General features: G+C 47.0%; 1 protein-coding gene across 3 annotated transcripts in view; it reads right to left on the bottom strand.

Moving 5' to 3' along the window:
• Positions 1-6,604: 6,604 nt before the first annotated feature.
• The window catches only part of Cbfa2t2 (CBFA2/RUNX1 partner transcriptional co-repressor 2), a 99,583-nt gene continuing 87,168 nt past the window's right edge, over positions 6,605-19,019 (bottom strand). For 2 of the 3 annotated variants that reach the window (XM_059261683.1, XM_059261686.1), the window contains 3 exons: positions 18,027-18,095; positions 15,602-15,792; positions 6,605-11,136 (listed from right to left, as the gene is read on the bottom strand). In XM_059261683.1, coding sequence (XP_059117666.1) covers positions 10,840-11,136; positions 15,602-15,792; positions 18,027-18,095 — 557 coding nt within the window. In that variant the 3' untranslated portion in view covers positions 6,605-10,839. The remainder of the gene's footprint in view (positions 11,137-15,601; positions 15,793-18,026; positions 18,096-19,019) is intronic. The other variant, XM_059261685.1, reaches the window with a different exon arrangement.

Here is a 19,019-nt window from a genome sequence, read left to right as displayed (position 1 = left end):
TTGGCTTTTTAAAAATAAGGGTTCTGGGGATTGAACTCAGGTCTTCTTAAAAACTTCACTGACTGAGCTAGCTCACCAGCCCCTTGCTTTGTTTTTGAGACGAGATCTTACTGTGTAGCCCAGGTTGGCCTGGCAATTGTGCTCTTCCTACCCCTGCACCTGGCCCCATTAATGTCTTAAAGATGCTAAAAACCTCAGCCAGCTCCTCTGCAGGGGAGCGGTTTATTATTATTATTATTATTATTATTATTATTATTATTATTATTTATTATTATTATTATATTATCCTTCTCTTCTTCCCTTCTCCTCCTTCCTTCCTTTCTCTTCTTCCTCCTCCTTCCTCTTCCTCTTTCTTCCTCCTCCTCCTCTTTTTTTTTTTTTGTTGTTTTTTTTTTGTTTTTTGAGACTGGCTTTCTCTGTGTGACAGCCCTAGCTGTCCTGGATCTAACTCATTTTGTAGACCAGGCTGGCCTTGATATTTATAGACAGAGACCCACCTGCCTCTGCCTCCTTAGTGCTGGGATCAAAGGTGTGTGCCACCATGCCTGGCTTAAGGGCGGGAGCATTCTTAATCTGATGTTCCAGGATGTTTACTGTTCATCACTGAGTTAACTTTTTTTTCACCTTTTTTTTTTTTTCAAGACAGTTTCTCTACATAGCTTTGGCGCATTTCCTGGAACTCACTCTGTAGCCCAGGTTGGTCTCGAACTCACAGAGACCTGCCTGCCTCTGCCTCCCGAGTGCTGGGATTAAAGGCGTGCGCCACCACCAACCAGCCTGAGTTAACTTTTGACACAAGGTCCTCAGCTAAGCCTTGCACTTGCTGAGATCCTCCTGCTTCAGCTTCCTAAGTGTGGGGACAGGCCTAGAACTAGATCTGGTTTTGAGGTTGTCTGTTTTTAGACAGGGTCTTCATTATGTAGCTTGAACTCAGAGATCCCCTTGCCCTTTGCCTTTCAAGTGTTGGGGTTCTTATTTTTATTTTATTCTTTTGAAATACTGGTGATTGAACCCAAGGCCTCATACATTACATGGGTGCTGTTCTACAGAGCTACAGCCTCAGCCTTTTCATTTTTTCTTAGTCTGGATAGTGTGAAACTTGGGTGCTCCTCCTGTCTCACCGTGCTCTGCCATGTCTGACTTCTGTTTGAACTTTCAGTTAGGTGACAGGATCTCAGCAAGTTTCCAATGCAAGCCTTGAACTTTTGATGCCCCTGCCTCAGCCTCCTGAGATGCTGGGATTAGAGGCCTTTGTTTACCAGGCCCAACTAACTCTTATTTCATAAGCCACCTATATCCTTGCTCCCCTGCTGAGGGTCAGAGCTGTTAGGGGACACTGCAGGTGGAGGGAATCAATCCTGCTTCGGAGTCCTCTAGGAGAGAGTAACTTGGCTTGAGTTTGCCAAGCAGGGGATCTTAGTGGATGAAGAGGTGGGGGGGGGGGGCAGAAGAGCTGCAGAAAGGGGCAAAAGGGACAGAGTGAAGAGGGAGTATCAGAGAAGGCCAGGCCCCAGGCAGCTGCAATGCTGTGTTGGAGGGACAAGGTGCAAAAGGTGCAGCTGTGAGTCCGGAGTCTCAGCAATAGGAGGCTGAGGCTGGGGCAGGGGGCACACTGTCTCTGATGATATGGACTCCCACAGGAGGCTGGGGCTGGGGCAGGGGGCACACTGTGTCTCTGATGATGTGGACTCCCACAGGAGGCTGGGGCTGGGGCAGGGGGGCCACACTGTCTCTGATGATGTGGACTCCCACAGGAGGCTGAGGCTGGGGCAGGGGGCACACTGTCTCTGATGATATGGACTCCCACAGGAGGCTGGGGCTGGGGCAGGGGGCACACTGTGTCTCTGATGATGTGGACTCCCACAGGAGGCTGAGGCTGGGGCAAGGGGGCCACACTGTCTCTGATGATGTGGACTCCCACAGGAGGCTGAGGCTGGGGCAGGGGGCACACTGTCTCTGATGATGTGGACTCCCACAGGAGGCTGAGGCTGGGGCAGGGGGCACACTGTGTCTCTGATGATGTGGACTCCCACAGGAGGCTGAGGCTGGGGTAGAGGGGGCACACTGTCTCTGATGATGTGGACTCCCACAGGAGGCTGAGGCTAGGGTAGAGGGGGCACACTGTGTCTCTGATGATGTGGACTCCCACAGGAGGCTGGGGCTGGGGCAGGGGCAGGGGGCACACTGTCTCTGATGATGTGGACTCCCACAGGAGGCTGAGGCTGGAGTAGAGAAGGCACACTGTGTCTCTGATGATGTGGACTCCCACAGCCCACCTCATCTGTCTTGCATCTTCACCATAACACGCAGCTCAGGACAGTGACACAAAGCTTCACCAGGCTGCACTATGTACCAGAAGGGGCCCTCACCATGTTCATTCCTGTGGTCACCACATCCCTTTACTCAAGACCCTTCAATGGCTCCTATTTTCTTCTCTATTGATACAATTTCTTGTCTGATAGCTGAGGCCTTTCCCATTCCCAATTCATGTAGTCCCTTCCCCTAAGTCACATGCAGGTGCTGGGCCATCCCCAGTCTCAGTCACCCCTCCTTGACCTCACACTGATGTCTACTCTACAGAAACACCGCCTCAGCCTTTCAGCAGCAGACCAAAGCCATCACCCCCACTCACCCTTGCCCTCAGAGCCTGCTGTGACTGGATCTGCGGTCCTCCCAACAACTACTGGAGCCATGTTGTGATAGGCACTAGGGATAATGAACTGTTAGCAACCAGGCCATGGCAGGCTGAGGGAGTCCTGAAGCCAGCATTCTGGCTCCGTACCTAGCTGCCACTCCACCTTCTTGAACTGCCTACACCCGTGACTGGGGCTTGGCTTAGGGCCAGGCCAGGTGCAGTAACCTACACAGTGCCCATTGCTTCTATCACCTTAGCTCCTTGTACACCAGCTCCTGTTGATACAGCCTTTGAAAGACAAAATGAGGGAACTGCAAAGCAGGGTGACCAAGAAGGCATTCTTAACAGGGTCTCCCTGTGTCGCCCTGGCTGGCCGGAAACTCACAGGATCCACCTGCCTTTGCCCCCCAAGTGCTGGGAAAGTCATTCTTGAAACAGATGTTACTTGAGTAAATGCTGCAGGTTCCATGCAGAGGGCTAAGGCTAGGTGAATCTTCGAGGAATTTGGCTGGGAGAAAGCGAGAACAGCCATGCTAACAGCAGCTCCCTGGACAGAGCTAGAGTGGACACTCACCATCACACTTTTCTTTGTAGTGATGGGGGTTGAGACAGACTCTTACTGCGGAGACCCAACTGACCTGGAATTTGCTATGTAAAACACACTGACTTCAAACTTGGGGCAATCCTGCCTCTGCCGTAACCACCATGGCTGGCTTAAAACTGTTCGAGATTTTCTTTTTATTCACATGTGTAAGTGTATGTCATGTGTGTCAGGTGTTGGAGGAGGTCATTAGACCCCCGGAGCTGGAGTTAGAGGTGACTGTGAACCACCTGACCTGGGTGCAGGGAAATCAGCTCAGGCCCTCTGGGACAGCAAGTGCTCCTAACCAGCTCTCAAGCCCCAAAGATTTTATTTACTTCTTTAAAAATGAACATTTAGCTGCGCGATGGTGGCGCACGCCTTTAATCCCAGCACTTGGGAGGCAGAGGCAGGCGGATCTCTGGGAGTTCGAGGCCATAGCAAGATCCAGAACAGGCACCAAAAACTATACAGAGAAACCCTGTCTTGAAAAACAAAACAAACAAACAAAAAACCAAAACCAAAAAAGGCAGCAGGGTGGTGATCACTTGGGAGAGAGAGGCAGGTGGATCTCTGAGTTCGAGGCCAGCCTGGGCTACAGAGTTCCAGGAAAGGCACCAAAGCTACACAGAGAAACCCTGTCTCACAAAACAAAACAAAACAAAAGCTTCTAAGGGATAATAAGATAAAAACAGAGTTGGACAAAACAAACATAAGGAAAAGAGCTCAAGAGAAGGCAAAAGAATCAGAGACCTACTCATTCGCACACTCAGGAATCCCATAAAAACTCTAAACTGGAAGCTGCAATGATCCACAGAGGACCTGGCGCAGACCCCTGCAGGCCCTGTGTATACTGCCTCAGTCTCTATGAGTCCCTATGAGCTTTTTTTGATCATGTAGACTCAGAAGGCCTTGATTTCTTGGTGTCCTCCATCCCCTCTGGTCTCTGCACTCTTTCTGCCTCTTCAAGGAATTCCCTGAGCCTTGAGGGGAGACATCCTTTTAGGGCTAAGTATTCTAAGGTGTCTCGCTTTCTGCATGTCTGCCTGTGGATCTCTATTTGTTCCCCTCTGCTGTAAGAAGCAACTTCTCTGATGATAGCTGAGCAAGGCACTGATCTATGAGTATAGCAGGTCATTAGGAATCATTTTGTTGCTATTTTTTTTTTTTTTGGAAGGTTATATTTGGTTTTCCCCTAGGTCCCTGTGTTATCTAGTCTCAGATTCTTGGTCACCCAATCAGTGCTGGGTAAGAGTTCCATCTTGTGGATGGGCCTTAAGTCAAGTCAGATATTAGTTGGTTCCTGCCACAAGTTCTGTCCACCATTGCCCTAGCCTATCTCTAAGACAAGACACCAGTGTAGATCAAAGGGCTGTTGGCTGAGTTGCTGTGTCAGCATGCAGAGTACCTTCTTATACCGAAGATTCTAGCGCTGCCAGGAGGGTGGAGGCTCTGTGTAGCCATCAGCTCCACTCCTCCCTGCTCAGTGAGTCGTGTAGGTGTTGTCTTCAGCAATTCGGCCTTGCCATCAGTTTATGGAGAGCAACCTGTAGTCTTGGCAACAGCCTGGGTTTTTTGGGGATTCCCATGGGACTTCTTTGGCCAACAGCTCAATTAGATGCAACATGATCCCAGTACTGTAGGTTTCATTTGGTGATGAGATAGCCAGTTGGGGCTCTGTCTCCCATTATTTGGTGATTTCATTTTGATCACTTTTGTGTGTATGTGTGTATATATGTGATATATATAAAATCAGGAAGCTCCTACTGTATGTACTAGGTTCATACTACCCCTCAAATGGCTCTTAATTTTACCTGCCTCTCCCTGTATTCCTTCCCTCGTCCCTCTCCCCTTGATACTTCTGTTCCAGCCCCGCCCCCATCTATCTATATCTAGTATAAGAGATCTGCCCTCCCACTCCATCCCTTGCTGTATACCTAACTGCTGAACTCAACAGCTAATATTCACATACACCACTTGGCTCTCTTATGATCACATTTCACCCTCACAACCCAGGGGGTAAACACTGCTAGCATCCCAACTTACAGGATAGACAGATACATGCTTTGCTCTGGTATCTCTGTTACCAATTGCTACTTGCTGTCAAGTGTGGAAGGAATTGAAAATGGGCATCCTTGGGTGGCATTATCCTAGCTAAAGAAGCAGGGACAGTGATGAAAGGCTCTACTCAGTCCCCCAACGTGCCAAGGCCAACCAAGCCTTGAGGTCTAGGGGATGTCAAGCAAGGTAGAGTCCAGCACAAGAAAAAGGCTGAATCCTGAGTTCTTCTGGAACTTCCTAATGTACCCAGAAAACATCATCTGAACTCATAGGATAGAGACAGCCTCAGAAATACCAGGTGGTGGTGGTGCACGCCTTTAATCCCAGCACCTGGGAGGCAGAGGGAGCAGGTCGATCTCCCTGAGTTCAAGGCCAGCCTGGTCTACAAAGTGAGTTCCAGGGGAGCTGGAACTGCACAGGGAAACCCTGTCTTGGAAAAAAGTGAGGGGTGGGGGGGCAGATGGACAGAGACAGACTCAGAAAAGGCTGAAGCCCAGAAAAAGACAAAAGCAGCTAGAGAATCACCCTGGTTAGGAATTAGTTCTGATGGAAGGAGAAGCAGCAGGCACCATTTTGTCCTCCAGAGGGCACCTGATACCAAACAATGAAGCTGAATGAGACTTGGAGGTAAAGTATTGCCTCAAATTACAGCATCAGTGAAATTAAGAATTAATGCTAGTACAGAAAGGACATAAAAATTTCACAAGCCCAGGTATATTAATGTTGAAACTTTGTAAGGAAGTAACAAAAGTTACTAGGGAAAAATGCACCCTAAGCCCATTCTGTGGCTGAATGTTCTTCCTAAAATCACTCGGTGGAGAAGAGCATTAAGAACCAAAGATAGTCGGGCGGTGGTGGCGCACGCCTTTAATCCCAGCACTCGGGAGGCAGAGCCAGGCGGATCTCTGTGAGTTCGAGGCCAGCCTGGTCTCCAAAGCGAATTCCAGGAAAGGCGCAAAGCTACACAGAGAAACCCTGTCTCGAAAAAAAAAAAAAAAAAAAAAAAAAGAACCAAAGATACCTGTACATTCTTGCTGGTACTCAACTGCAACCAGTATGGTCACTTAGGGCCTCCTGGGAGAGAAGATGGCTGCAACTGGCTTCATGGAGGGTCTAACTGCAAGCCCTTCTCCTTACAAGTCCACCTCCTTCCTCATTTGCCCAATCCCATGCTCTTTTGGCCATAGCCCAACTGCCCCTTCACCAAAGACCTGGGGGTGGGAGAGGGAAGAGAGAATGTGTGTGTGTTTGACGATACCAAGGCCTGCAGCAGGCTACTTGGCGCACACACTGTTCCACTAGACTATCTTGCCCAGGCCCAGTCCAGCTTGAGTCAGAAAAGGAATATAGCATTTTTATTAACTACTTTAAGTAGAACAAACTAAATACGTATTTAACAGTTTTGGTTCATTTATACAGTACATTAAATAAGTTATGCACAGAGTTAAGTAACAAAAGTTCCTATTGAGTCAAATGACAAAGCACAGAAAAACCAGACTCAAATGTGTCCTGCAGGTGGCTTCACATTCATCACCCACCTCTGCAAACCATGCTTGAAGGCTTGGCTTTCTATTTACATTATTGGTTTTCTGTAGGGATGGAGCCTTTGTAGCCTCATCAGGAACTTGGAAGGCCACAGGAATGGAACGAAGGCCTTATATCCAACAGTCCTTTCAACCATTCACCGAACAACTGTTGCAGCTTCTCCCTGGCAACTACGAGGCAGGGACTGGGCTGTCCCTGACAGACACCAGCTGCACATGCCCTATTTGGTATAAGCACTGACAGTTTACACTGGGCATCTGGAGGCCTGATAAGATGTGGTCTGAGTGGGAAGCATCACCTCCTGGGCTGTGGAAGGAGAGATGGGAGGGGCGAATCATCACCCACCACCTCAACCTCCTCCTGGTTCACACTTACTCCATCGTCTTTGGAAATGGGTGTCAACACACAAGACAGAAGCGGGTAGTTCAGCATTTTGGCTTTACAAGGAATACACTTGAGTGGGCAGGCTCTGCTCAGCAGCTGCCGGGTCAAGAATCTTCCACAGCTGGCCACCTGGCCCACAACGGCCAGCTCAGTTCCTTCTGGTTTTTCTCACATTTGGTTCAAACATGCCACCACCCAGTTCTCTGCAAACAGCTAACATTAATCAAAGCACACTGGCTTGGTCTCCTGTGCCAGGAGCCTGGAAACCTTGGTTCTAGTCCAGTTCTGAAGAAAGCCTCAAGATGTGTCCTATTTGTAATGGTTTATTCAACCCACAATCCCGTCTGCAGTTTCCAGGACGATGGCCATCTGCTCATTCCTTATGCTCCAGAGAGAACCCACTACCATACACTTGCAGTTCTGTGAGTCCTCACATACTTGCTGAGATAGCTTCCAGAATCACTCAGAAAAATGTCTTCATACTCTATAAGCAGGTATGGGCCACTTCATCTTTTAGGACAGGGATATACAAACTAAAATGTAGATATCCCCTCTGGAAGCTAAAGATGCTAGAGTGGACATCAAGATGTGAAGCATTTTCCGGGGATCAAATGGGTAAGAGTCCACACTGCAGAAGAGCCAACTCCCTGAGCAGACCTGGGGGGGGGGGGGTTTAGCAATGTTGTTTCCACACAGATAGATGGCAGCATGTGACTTAGTGCCTCAGGGAAAAACCACTCAGCCTGTGCCCTTACCACCACCTGTCGGCATGAGCCAATCTGATGGAGCTGCCGCAGGGACCCTTCTTCAATGGGTCTTTTTGTTGAGATAGGTCTTATGTAACTCAGGCTGGCCTTGGAATTGCTATGTAGCTAAGGATGACCTTAAACTTCTGGTCCTTCTGCTCCCAAATGCTGAGATTACAGATATGCACCACCATGGCTGGTTTATGTCATACTGGGAATCAGATCCAGGACTTCTGCGTGCTAGCCACACTACCAAATATGCCACATCTCAACCTAGCTTCCACAGTGTCCTACCTACCAAGTCTTCACCATTTGCTGGAGTGAGAAATGATTGTGTAACTCCAGTCTGGCTACTTTTTGGTATTGTCTGGTTCCTGCGATTTTATCTCACTTGGTAAAGGATAATAAAGGCCTGATCTTTTTTGTTCCCCAAATAGTTACTGCGGAAGCCAGACCTCTGAGTAGGCTGACTCAGCTGTTTCTTCTTTTCTGTCTTAGTGTGATGAATGGAAGCTTTACGTTCACTTGCAGTCTAGTAACGGGTCATATTAGCAGACTAGAAATGAAGTGGGGAGCCAGGACTCACTGATGTAACTCCAGCTCCTACCCCAGATGCTGTTGCTGCTCCTCCTGACGAGGAAGGAGTTGGAGAACTGCAGAAAGGAACTCCTTGACTCTGAAAAGCAAGTCCTAAGCAGATGCCACTTAAGAGTGATGCTGACCAGAGTCAAGACAGTGACAGGTCTGAGAACTGAACTATATAGTGTAAAGTATTGTCTAGGTCAATAGACAAACCTATGCAGGGCACAGAAGCCACGCAGTCCCCAAATAGGACTATAGAAACTGAGAATCTGTCAGGGCAACCATGTAGCCCACAAAAGTATGCCAGGCTCTCACCCCAAACCTCTGTTGTAGAAACTGATCTCCAACCTGGTAAGAAGTAGTGAGCTGGTTCCAGCTCTTTATTCTAACCATCTGGAGTAGTCCTGTGGCCGCAAGATTTTAATTTGAGTGTTCATCCAATTTACTAATGAATAATGGACCCAGGGCACACCAGGAAACATTCTCAGACTCCCAGAAGCCTGGGATCTTCTCATGATACAGCCCTGACTCTACCTAGAAAATCAAAGTTGTCCCTAGTGGCTAGGACACTACAACAGCAGGCTGATGGGGATATGGCTAGGGAGGCCAGGCTGCACTAGGCTGTCTGACAAGCAGTGGGTCTTGGGTATTCTATGCTGAAACGTGATTTTAAAGGTCTAACTTTCTAAGATTGAAAATCCTTGTTCAAATAAGGTAGGGACTCAAAAATCTTTTTTCTTTTTCTTTTTTGGTTTTTTTCAAGACGAGGTTTCTCTGTGTAGCCCTAGCTGTCCTGGAACTAGCTCTGTAGACCAGGCTGGCCTCAAACATAGAGATCCACCTGCCTCTGCCTCCCAAGTGCTGGGATTGAAAGTGTGTGTCACCACCGCCCTGCAGGGACTCAAAATTCTTAAAATCAGTTTTAACTGTATGCAAGGACAATGCCATCCATGCCTTTATGGGGCAAGGGCTAGTATTCAGGCTTGGTCATTGTACAGAAGGTGACCACAGCTTCCAAAAGCCAACAGGATCAAGTCAATGACTCATCCCAATTGACTATACAGGGCAAGAGGATGCTGGAGGATAATGAGTGGTAGGGGCAAGGTCCTCGGGCTCCTAACAAAGCTCAAATGGCAGTACTTAGCCTGATAAATAGGGTACAGATGATGTTCTATTTGGAGAATCAGGATATTGGAAAAAATCCCTGAAGATGGGAAGAAAAACCAGTCAGGATTTTCAAAATGGTTCCCACACTTCACAAACTCTTTCTGAGCTGTGAGGGATGCTATCAAATACATAACACAGAAAAAGGAGGCTGAGAATGTTCACCTGATAATGAACCCATGAAGGGGTGTAATGCCACAAAACCAGGTGTGATAGTCCCACCAGGGTCAGGAGCACTGCTCAAACTGTAGCCTGACAGGTGCCAAACAGAACCCATGGGCAAGAGATACCTGCAGTGATCCAGACATGCACCATCTGAGAGAGCAAAGGACACACAGAACAAGACGACTGTTCGAACAGTCAAGCAGCAGCAGAGGGTTTTGCATTTCCAAGAGGTGATGCACTCAATAGTTTAGTTTGGCCAGCATGCTCAGAGAAAAGACCAACACAATGGTTTCCTCTTCTTTCAGACCAATCCATGCGATGGGGATTATTTTTTGCACAAGTAAAATCAAGGGAAACACTGGAGTTGGAGGATGGGTTCCAAACTAATGGAGCTGGCCAGGTTGGGAAACCTTGTCCAAAATGATCTATGATGCTTGGGGAAGACTGCTTTAATTTATTACCATGGCTAGAGACTTTACTGAAGTGGTGGCTTCTTTGTGGCATGTCTGAGCATTTAGCAGGTCTGAGTGGCTCAGGAAGGAGTCCTGAGTACTGCTTTTTGGCTACTCGAGTCTGTTAGACCAATCAGTGTCTTTTGAGGGTGGAGATGAGGCCTCTGTGGATGGTATGGGGCACAGGTGCCTGGTGGGACACTAGAGACAATCTGCTGATGCAAGGAGTCAGGAAGCTGGTGGTCTACACTAGGAAGGGCCGGTTATGCCAGTTTTAGCTGCAAGAGAAACACCAGGAAAGCCATGGAGGAGGCAGCTCAAGCTACTTCCTATGTGCAGAGACTGACACACTGGTTCTCCCAAGGACACGTGGCCAATCCTAGAGAAGCTGTGGAGTGCCTCCGGATGCTTCCTGCCAATCCGTTTCTTGCTGATGACTCAACAGCTACTTGTTCTAATTGCCAGCTCCCTGGTGCGAGCATTCTGCCATGTGGAGTGGTCATCAGGGCGGGCAGAGTCCGTGGCTCAGAGTCCATTGGCATCGATGGCTGTCACAGAGGCAGGTGTTGAGGAACGTGAGGTGGTGGCTGAGGTCTTGTCCAGGGCTGGGCTGGGCACACTGCAGTCAGCAGACCTGGCTGAGCCCCGCCCTCCGGGGAGCAGTGGCCGGTTCTGGCTGTGGGGACTGTGGCCGTGTAGACTCTGGCCACAGAGGCGGTGGTGCCGCTCCCAGTCCTTGTGCTGGCAGAAGGACCCACAGTAGCGCGCAATATTGCAGCCACTGCAGGTCTCACTGGCTTTTCGGCCACAGTTCCAGCAGTTCTGCAAGACACAGGCATGAGTTAGTGGCTGCTGACATCTTGAGGGGCAGGCTGGCCACTGTCACTTGTCATCTGTATGGTAGAGCAAGGGCCGTGGAGCTACACACCTGTGGCTGAGTCCTCTGAGGATGACCTTGAACTCCTCATCCTCCTGCTTCTCCCTCCCAAATGCCAGGATCATGGGCACATGTCCCCTGTCCCAGGTCTCACAACTATCTTCTGAAGACCATAGATCCACATATGAAGCTTGAACAACAATTTTCTATAGCAACCAATGGAGGAACCATCTTCACCGTTTTTACTGACAATTTTTGATACCCCCACCCCCACCCCCCGCAAGGCAGGGCTTCTCTGTGTAGCCCTGGCTGTCCTGGAACTCTGTAGACCAGGCTGGCCTCGAACTCACAGAGATCCATGTACAGCTGCCTCTTGAGTGCTGGGATTAAAGGTGTGCGCCACCAACCCTGGCTAACATTTGATCTTTTAACAAAGACTTTGCAAGGACTCTAGGAACACTGAGACTTTTCCCAAAGTTACCTGCCAGGGAAGCAGGATGGATGAAGAGGGAGGTGGCTGTGCTACTGCTTCCTTTGTCCTCTGCCTATTTCCTCCGCTGTCCTGTCACACTGCAGATGGACTGAGGGAAACTGGAGTCTGGTGTCAAGGCCACTCAACACTGAGGTACCTCAAGTGGAGCTCAGGGAGCTTTCTTACTGCTTGCTACCTTCAGTTAGAGCGGGACAAATACTCCTGAGGCTCAGCAGAAAGTGAAGAAGAGTAATTCTATCAAAGAACGTAAGAGCTAACGGTGAGGTCAGGACAGTCACTGAGTCACTAAACACATAACTCAGCACCACCTCTAGATGGCTGGGAGCAAAGACAGCATTAAAAACAAAACAAACAAACAAAAAAAAAAACCTACCCCTGTGTAGCCCCACCACTGACTCCTAAGTCCTTTGCTACCTCTGGGAGGAATCCACTAGTCACATGTGAATATTCTATACCCAAATACTCCCAGGACACACTGGTAAAAGAAAGGTGTTGTTTGTTTGTTTGTTTTTTTAAAGATTCTAGTCTGGGGTTTGGGGATTTAGCTCAGTGGTAGAGCGCTTTCCTAGCAAGTGCAAGGCCCTGAGTTCGGTCCTCAGCCCCGGGGTGGGGGGCTGGAGGGTGGGTGTGGGTGTGAGTCTAGTCTGGTGAAACTATCAAGGACTTAGCAACTAGCTAGCCTTCTTGCCTATGAGGACATCAAAAGATGGGCAGTAGCCCATCTCAAAGCATGGCTACAACACTGGCTGGGGAAGAAAGACAGCCTTCTTCCTAAAATCAGGATGCTTGACCAGAATACAAAACAGGCCTACTGGTTCCTTCCCAGCATTGTAAGATGGGAAAACTGAGACCCAGATGTACTAAGGCTAGAATGTCATCAAAGGGCTGGCTATTCAAAGCCTAGAACCTCCGTTTCCTGAGGCTGAGGTACTCCATATACAGACTTACTTCAAAGTACATCAGAAAAGACTACAGATCCCTTCTAACTCAGGCTTCTTGTGAAATGTACTATACTGGCCGATGCTACCAGCATCAGAGGACAGAAGCAGAGAATGGACATAATTGTTACATTACATTTACACATTTTCAGGCACAGTGTCTGACAGGCTGCCGAGGAGTGATACCTCAACAGATTAATGGCACTTGTGAGGAAAAAGCCAGGAGCTGCCTATACAGGTTGCTACTCTAGGCTGCCTTTCCCTCCAGGTGTCTTCAAGGACATCTAAGAACCAGGTCAGAGCACCAAGCCACCAACATCTCCATCTTGGCCGCCATTACTTAACATTATCTTCATGCTGCATAAAATATAGTAGAATAAAGTAAGTAGCCTCCAGAGACAGGTTCCTAGTATGCAGGTATAATACAGTTAGTGTCAGGAAAACTTGGGCAAAGGAGTGGTACAGGCCTGTAGTTCCAGCTACTTCGGAGGCTAAGATTTAATTTGAGACCAGCCTGGGCAATACGGTGAGGCAACTTGTTGAAAGAAAACAAAGGGTTTAAGCTAGGCTTAGTGGTGCCGCCTACAATCCCTGCATCTGGGAGGCAGAAGCAGGTGAGATAGAGCTCCAAGTAAGCCTTGGCTCCGCAGGGAATTCAAGGCCAGTCAACTATGAGAGCCTACTCAAGAACAACCCTCGGCCCCAAATCCAAACAAATTGCTTACTGTTTAATCACTCTTCAAATTAGCGTTCCTAAAACCTGAGCCATAGACCTGGCTCTTCTGTGGTTATTGTGGGAAGGTCATAAACCTCCTGAGTTACTGGTTACACAAGTCAGGACTGTGATTTGGATCTCTTTTGTTAAGCAGAGGCCAATGGTTATGTCAGCATCTCAGGTAAACTCTATCAGATTTACCTGGGGCTTATCAAAAGCCTTGGATCCCAACTTAGAACTCCAGGCAGCCCTGGCCCACAGGAGAAACGATTCTTCACTTCATGGTCAATTGCTAATTTATTGTATTTGCCAGAAAAATTGGAGTTGGGGACGGAACATGTTTTGTTAGAGAGATAAGATGATACTCTTTTTGCCCCTCCATCTCAGGCAGGTGCTGGGCAGTGGTGATGCATGCCTTTGATCCCAGCACTCAGGAGGCAGAGGCAGGTGGATCTCTGTGAGTTCGAGGCCAGCCTGGTCTAGAGAGCAAGTTCCAGGACAGCCAAGCTACACAAAGAAACCTTGTCTCAGGAAAAACAGACAGACAGACAAACAGAACCATCCCAGGCAGAAAGCAGCGCAGGCCTAGGGAATGCTGACGAGAGCAGGACCTGCTACAGTCTCCACACCACTGCAGAGTATCACACTGTAAACTCAGGTGATGGTCCTAACAGCTACCAGGCCAAAAGGACGGGGCAGTTGTACCCTCTGTACAGAAAACTGGTCCTAAATGATGACAAGTCAGTGAGAAGAGAAGGTGGGAGTAACATGCCTCTCCTGTGAGGCACAGCATCTCATGAGATGGAGAAACCACTATTTATCCTACAGGACTGATTTTCTTAATGAAATGCAAGAGAATCAGCATTTCTGTTCCATTGCAAACTCACCAAAGGCTTAAGATGTCTGTTCTTCCTTTTGAAATGCAAATCTGCCAGGATCCAAGCCGGCATGCATCTCACCTGTAGGCTACTTTCAGTTTGCTGCTTAAAATTATAGCCACTACAGTCTTACTCCTTATGTTTTAAGCCTAGAAAAATGACTAAAATGAGAAGGTTGGCATGATGGTGCACACCTGTCAATCTCTGCACTTATGAGACTTGGAGCAGAAGGATTGCTTTTAGTTCAAGAACAACCTGGATTACACAGTATCAGGCCAGACTGGGCTATATAGAAAGATCCTGTCTCAAAAATCTACTACCCTTCCACCAAAAAAAAAAAAAAAAAAAAAGCTGAAGACTAAAATGAAAGTTATGACCTGGGAGTGTTGATCCCAACACTTGGAAGGCAGGCAGATCTCTGAGCAGATCTCTGAGGCAGATCTATATAGCAAGTTCCAAAACAGTCAGGGCTACATAGAAAGAGACCTTGTCTCAAAAAAACAAAAACAAAAACAAAAACAAAAACAAAAACAAAAAAAACACCACAGAAAAATTTCATTGAATTCAAATATACTAGTGCTAGGGCTGAATGTATGCATCCACAGTCTCTTCTCCTCTAGAGGCTGAGGCAGGTGGATACTGGCTTCAGAAGTAGCTTTATCAACTCAGTGAGACCATGTCTCAAAATAAAAACAGTAAAAGACCAGGATGCAATTAAGAGGTAGCACACTTGCCGAACATGCCCACGCCCATCAATTTAGTACCCAGTACTAGGGGATGGGCGGCAGGTGGGGTATGATTGTGACTGTCACAATGTTTCTGCCTTTCCATTTTTTTTTTTTCTTTGTGACCTGTCTTCCCCTATGTGTACCAGGCTAACCTTGAACTCTAAATTCTCTGGCCTCGGTCTCCCAAATGCTAGGATTACAGGTGTGTGACATCATGCCCAGTTACAAATTTTCATTGTATTGAAGCATCACTGAGTCTTGAGCCCTGGATAGGGCATTTGGGCGATCTACATTCTCTGCCACTTCTGTAACTGAGAATCAACATCTCCCTAATGAGATTACTGTGAGGATTAAAAGGTGTATACATACATAGCTAGGTCTCCTTCCATACACAGTGAAACCACCACAGCTATAATTGGGACAAATCTGCCTTCATGGAAGCTAAAGCAATATACTGTGTGTATGTGATAGACTATAATGAATCCAAAAGAGTGATTTATTATTTTGGTATATCTTAATGCAAGGGAAAAAGTCTCCTGATATTGGCTAAACATCCCATCATCTAGTGGACTCTTCCTACCCAGCACCTCAGTGGCAAGCAGTGGGCTTGCTCCCCTTCAGCCTCCCAGCCCAGCCTATAGCCCAGCATAGCTCTGACCTCTGTGGACTCTTCTTGCTCATTGATGACCAGGAAAGCATCTTCTGCAGCCTGCCTTTTGACATCCGCTATGGTTTGCTCCATTCGAGCCCTCTCTGTTGCAATCACTTCAAAAGCTTTTTGCTCCGCCTCAGCTACAGCCTTCTGCACCTCTGACATGGCCTGAATTTTCACCTTATTCACAGCTTCTTCTGGAAGAAAGCAACAGTAAAATCAACTGGCAGAGAAACCTTTTTTCCTCCCAACCTACAAAATTGAGGGGGGGGAGGTTCAAGGAAGTAGGGTTTAATAGGTTCTCACTATATATCTTAGGCTAGCCTCAAACTTGTGGCAATCCTCCTGCTTCTGCTTCCTGAGCAGTGAGATTATAGGCACGTGCCAACACACTTAGCTAACCACAGTATTTCTAAGGAAAAACAGTGAAAATAAGATGTGCAGGAGTGACCATGAAACATACACTTACATTGCGTTCTTACAAGAGCTCACCCAGTGATGCAACTGTTAGGTACACATAGAGCACACATAGATGCTGTGTTAAGGCTGGGAATACACAAGTGAGTAGACACCATCCATTTTCCTGTATGTGATCAAGTACCCCAGTGGCTTAGGTGCCATCTCACATGTCAAAAGAGACTAGACTTTCGAGGAGAAAGGTGGTCAACTCTACAAGGGGCAAGAGAGGATCCGAATATATCTTGAATGTCGTATTTTCTAAAGGAAATGTGAACTTCTATACGAGGAGATAAGAAAGTGACTGGGAAGCTGGGTGTGGCTCAGCTGAGACAAGAGGCTCTTAATTTGTAAAGGGTACCTAGGAGGTGAGGAGTCAGGGTGGTCTGGGTGTGTGGCAAAGGAAAACAGCGGCTGTGCATGCAAAAAGAGTGGGTAGGTGCCTGGAGGCTTCCAGGCAAAAACAAGGGGACATTTGGACTGCCTGGTCAAGATCCCTCCCCTCCTCTGACTCACCTTGCTTGGTTTGTTTAAGAGAAGACACTCCCAAATGACATGAGATTTAGCCCAGAGAATGTGAGTGTAAAACATCTCTTTGGAGTCCACAAGGTAACACAACCCAGACCCTAAGGGGATCCCTAACAGCTTGGCTCTTTCATAGAGTACAGGCTCAAAGGAGCATTAAACTGTTCTAGATGCTGTTACTACTTCCTATAGAACTAATCCATCCTTAAGAAAGTCCTCACCCACAGGTCAAAGATTCCAGAATTCCCTATTTCAAACATCTACACATGCCCACTGCATAGCCTGGGTTATACAGAGAAACCCTGTTTCGAAAAACCAAACCAAAACCCAAACCTTGTCTTGAAAAACCAAAACCAAAACAAAACAAACAAAAAAGATTTATTTTTCTCATTTCTAAAAGTATTTCCAAACTGTTTTACATGGTAAAAATAACTATCCGTTTTGGCATCAAATTATGAATTAACATGCCTATAATTTAGCTACTTTTGGAGCTAAGGAAGGATGATGTTCACTTCAAGGCCAACCTTGTTAACTTAGTAAAACCACGCCTTTAAAAAAAAAAAAAAAAAAAAAGAACTGGTATGTACTAGAATATAGTTCAGAGGTAGAAGATCTGCCACTATACTCAAGAACCTGCATGTACTCACTGTTGGTAACTATGTGTGGTGCTAGTGAAACCTAACACAGAGTAAACACACGTTTAACCACAGAGCTGAAATCTCTTAGCCCTTGAATAGTCTTGGGTAAGCTAGAGACAGGAAAGGGAGAAGGAGCTTGGAAGATGGCTCAGTGGTTATGAGCACTCACTGCTCTTGCAGAGATCTATGGAGATGCTCAGTGGAGCCTGAGCTGTAAGCATTAGACATGAATTTTGATCTGCAGAACCCATGTAAAGCCAGATGTGAAAGCATGCATCTAACAATCCCAGTATTCCCACAGAGAGATCGTAAGCAAAAAACAATTCCCAGAAGCATCCTGGCCAGCTAGCCTGGTGTTCTGAACAGGAAACAAGAGCCAGGTTCAAAACAAGGTAGATGAAGGACTGATACTGAAGTTGCCCTTTGGCCTCCAAAATGTGCTACCCCAAACACAAGAAAACTTAAAAAGAAAATCAGAATCCAGCAAATGTAGTGGTAGTATGAACACAGTATACTAGCAAAGAGACCAAGCAGAAATAAATTCAACTTCATGCTTTAATGGAAACCAGTAGAAGGGCATGAAAAAGCCTAGAGGGACCCATTCCAAACTTCTGACCAGCCAAGGACCAGGCAGGCAGTTCAGTCCAGGAGCTGTGCAGATGAGCCAGAGGGAGAATAGGAGAAGCCAACATTCCACAAGGAAAACATTATGGACAATCGTAAGGCTGGTTACCAACCTTTCCCTAGTATATGGGTTCCCAGCTTGCATAAACTAGTGAGTACAGACAGCCTACCAGCAGACAGATACACACCTGTTTTCTTCCAAAACTCCACAGGTACATATCCTGTTCCTGGCCTACTGGTGAATTCCCGCTGAGAATCTACACAAGAGAGATAAAGAGCAAGGGGTCAGAAGCTGTCTTTAACCAGTATTCAAAACTTAAATTCTTATGTAGGATAGGCAAATGTTCTAACAATAATCCCTAACCCTTACACAAAATTTCTTTTTATCAGACTTCTCATTTACCACCTAGATCCAACATGTATGCTTGTTTAATGCAAAACATATTCAGAGTAAGAGCTAGTAGCTTCAAGAAGCCTGGCGGTGGTGGCGCTAGCCTTCAATCATGGCACTCGGGAGGCAGAGCCAGGTGAATCTCTGTGAGTTCGAGGCCAGCCAGGTGTACAAAGTGAGTTCCAGAGCAGGCTCCAAAGCTACACAGAGAAACCCTATCTCGAGAAACAAAACAAAACAAAAGAGCTAACTTCAGATTATTAAACAGTATACTCAACTTTATATCTAAGAGGTAAGCATGAATTTTTTTGTGGTGTTGGAGATTAAACCTAGGCTCTTGTTCATGATAAATAAGTGCTCTACCAGTAGGTCACACAAAACTTGGGATATTATATACATGAATTCAGTGTATCTTGGCTAGGGATCAAGCCCCAGGCTAACCTTTGTTAATTTGTCAAATTAACAAACAAAATGTCCCTATGCTATTCAGGCTGCCCTTGAGTTTTGTAGCTCTGTATTATATGATCTGGGCTTTTTTGGGGTAGGGGATAAAGTTTCAGTATGTCACAACTCAGGAGGGCCTTAAATTTAAAACCCTCCTGCCTCAGCTTCCAGAGTGCTGTTGCATATGACCTTTACATAGTGCAATTACTTGTAAAACAGCATTTAACAGGGCATGGTAGTGTACACTTTTAATTCCAGCATGAAGGAGGGAGAGGCAGGCAGATCAATTTGAGTTTGAAGCCAGCCTGGGCTATAAAACAAGTTCCAGGCTAGCTAGAGCTACACA

This window comes from Peromyscus eremicus, chromosome 4, assembly GCF_949786415.1.
Source record: "Peromyscus eremicus chromosome 4, PerEre_H2_v1, whole genome shotgun sequence".
NCBI lineage: Eukaryota > Metazoa > Chordata > Mammalia > Rodentia > Cricetidae > Peromyscus > Peromyscus eremicus.
The sequence above is the reverse complement of the archived record's forward strand: the minus strand, read 5'-3'. Positions and strand labels throughout refer to the sequence as shown.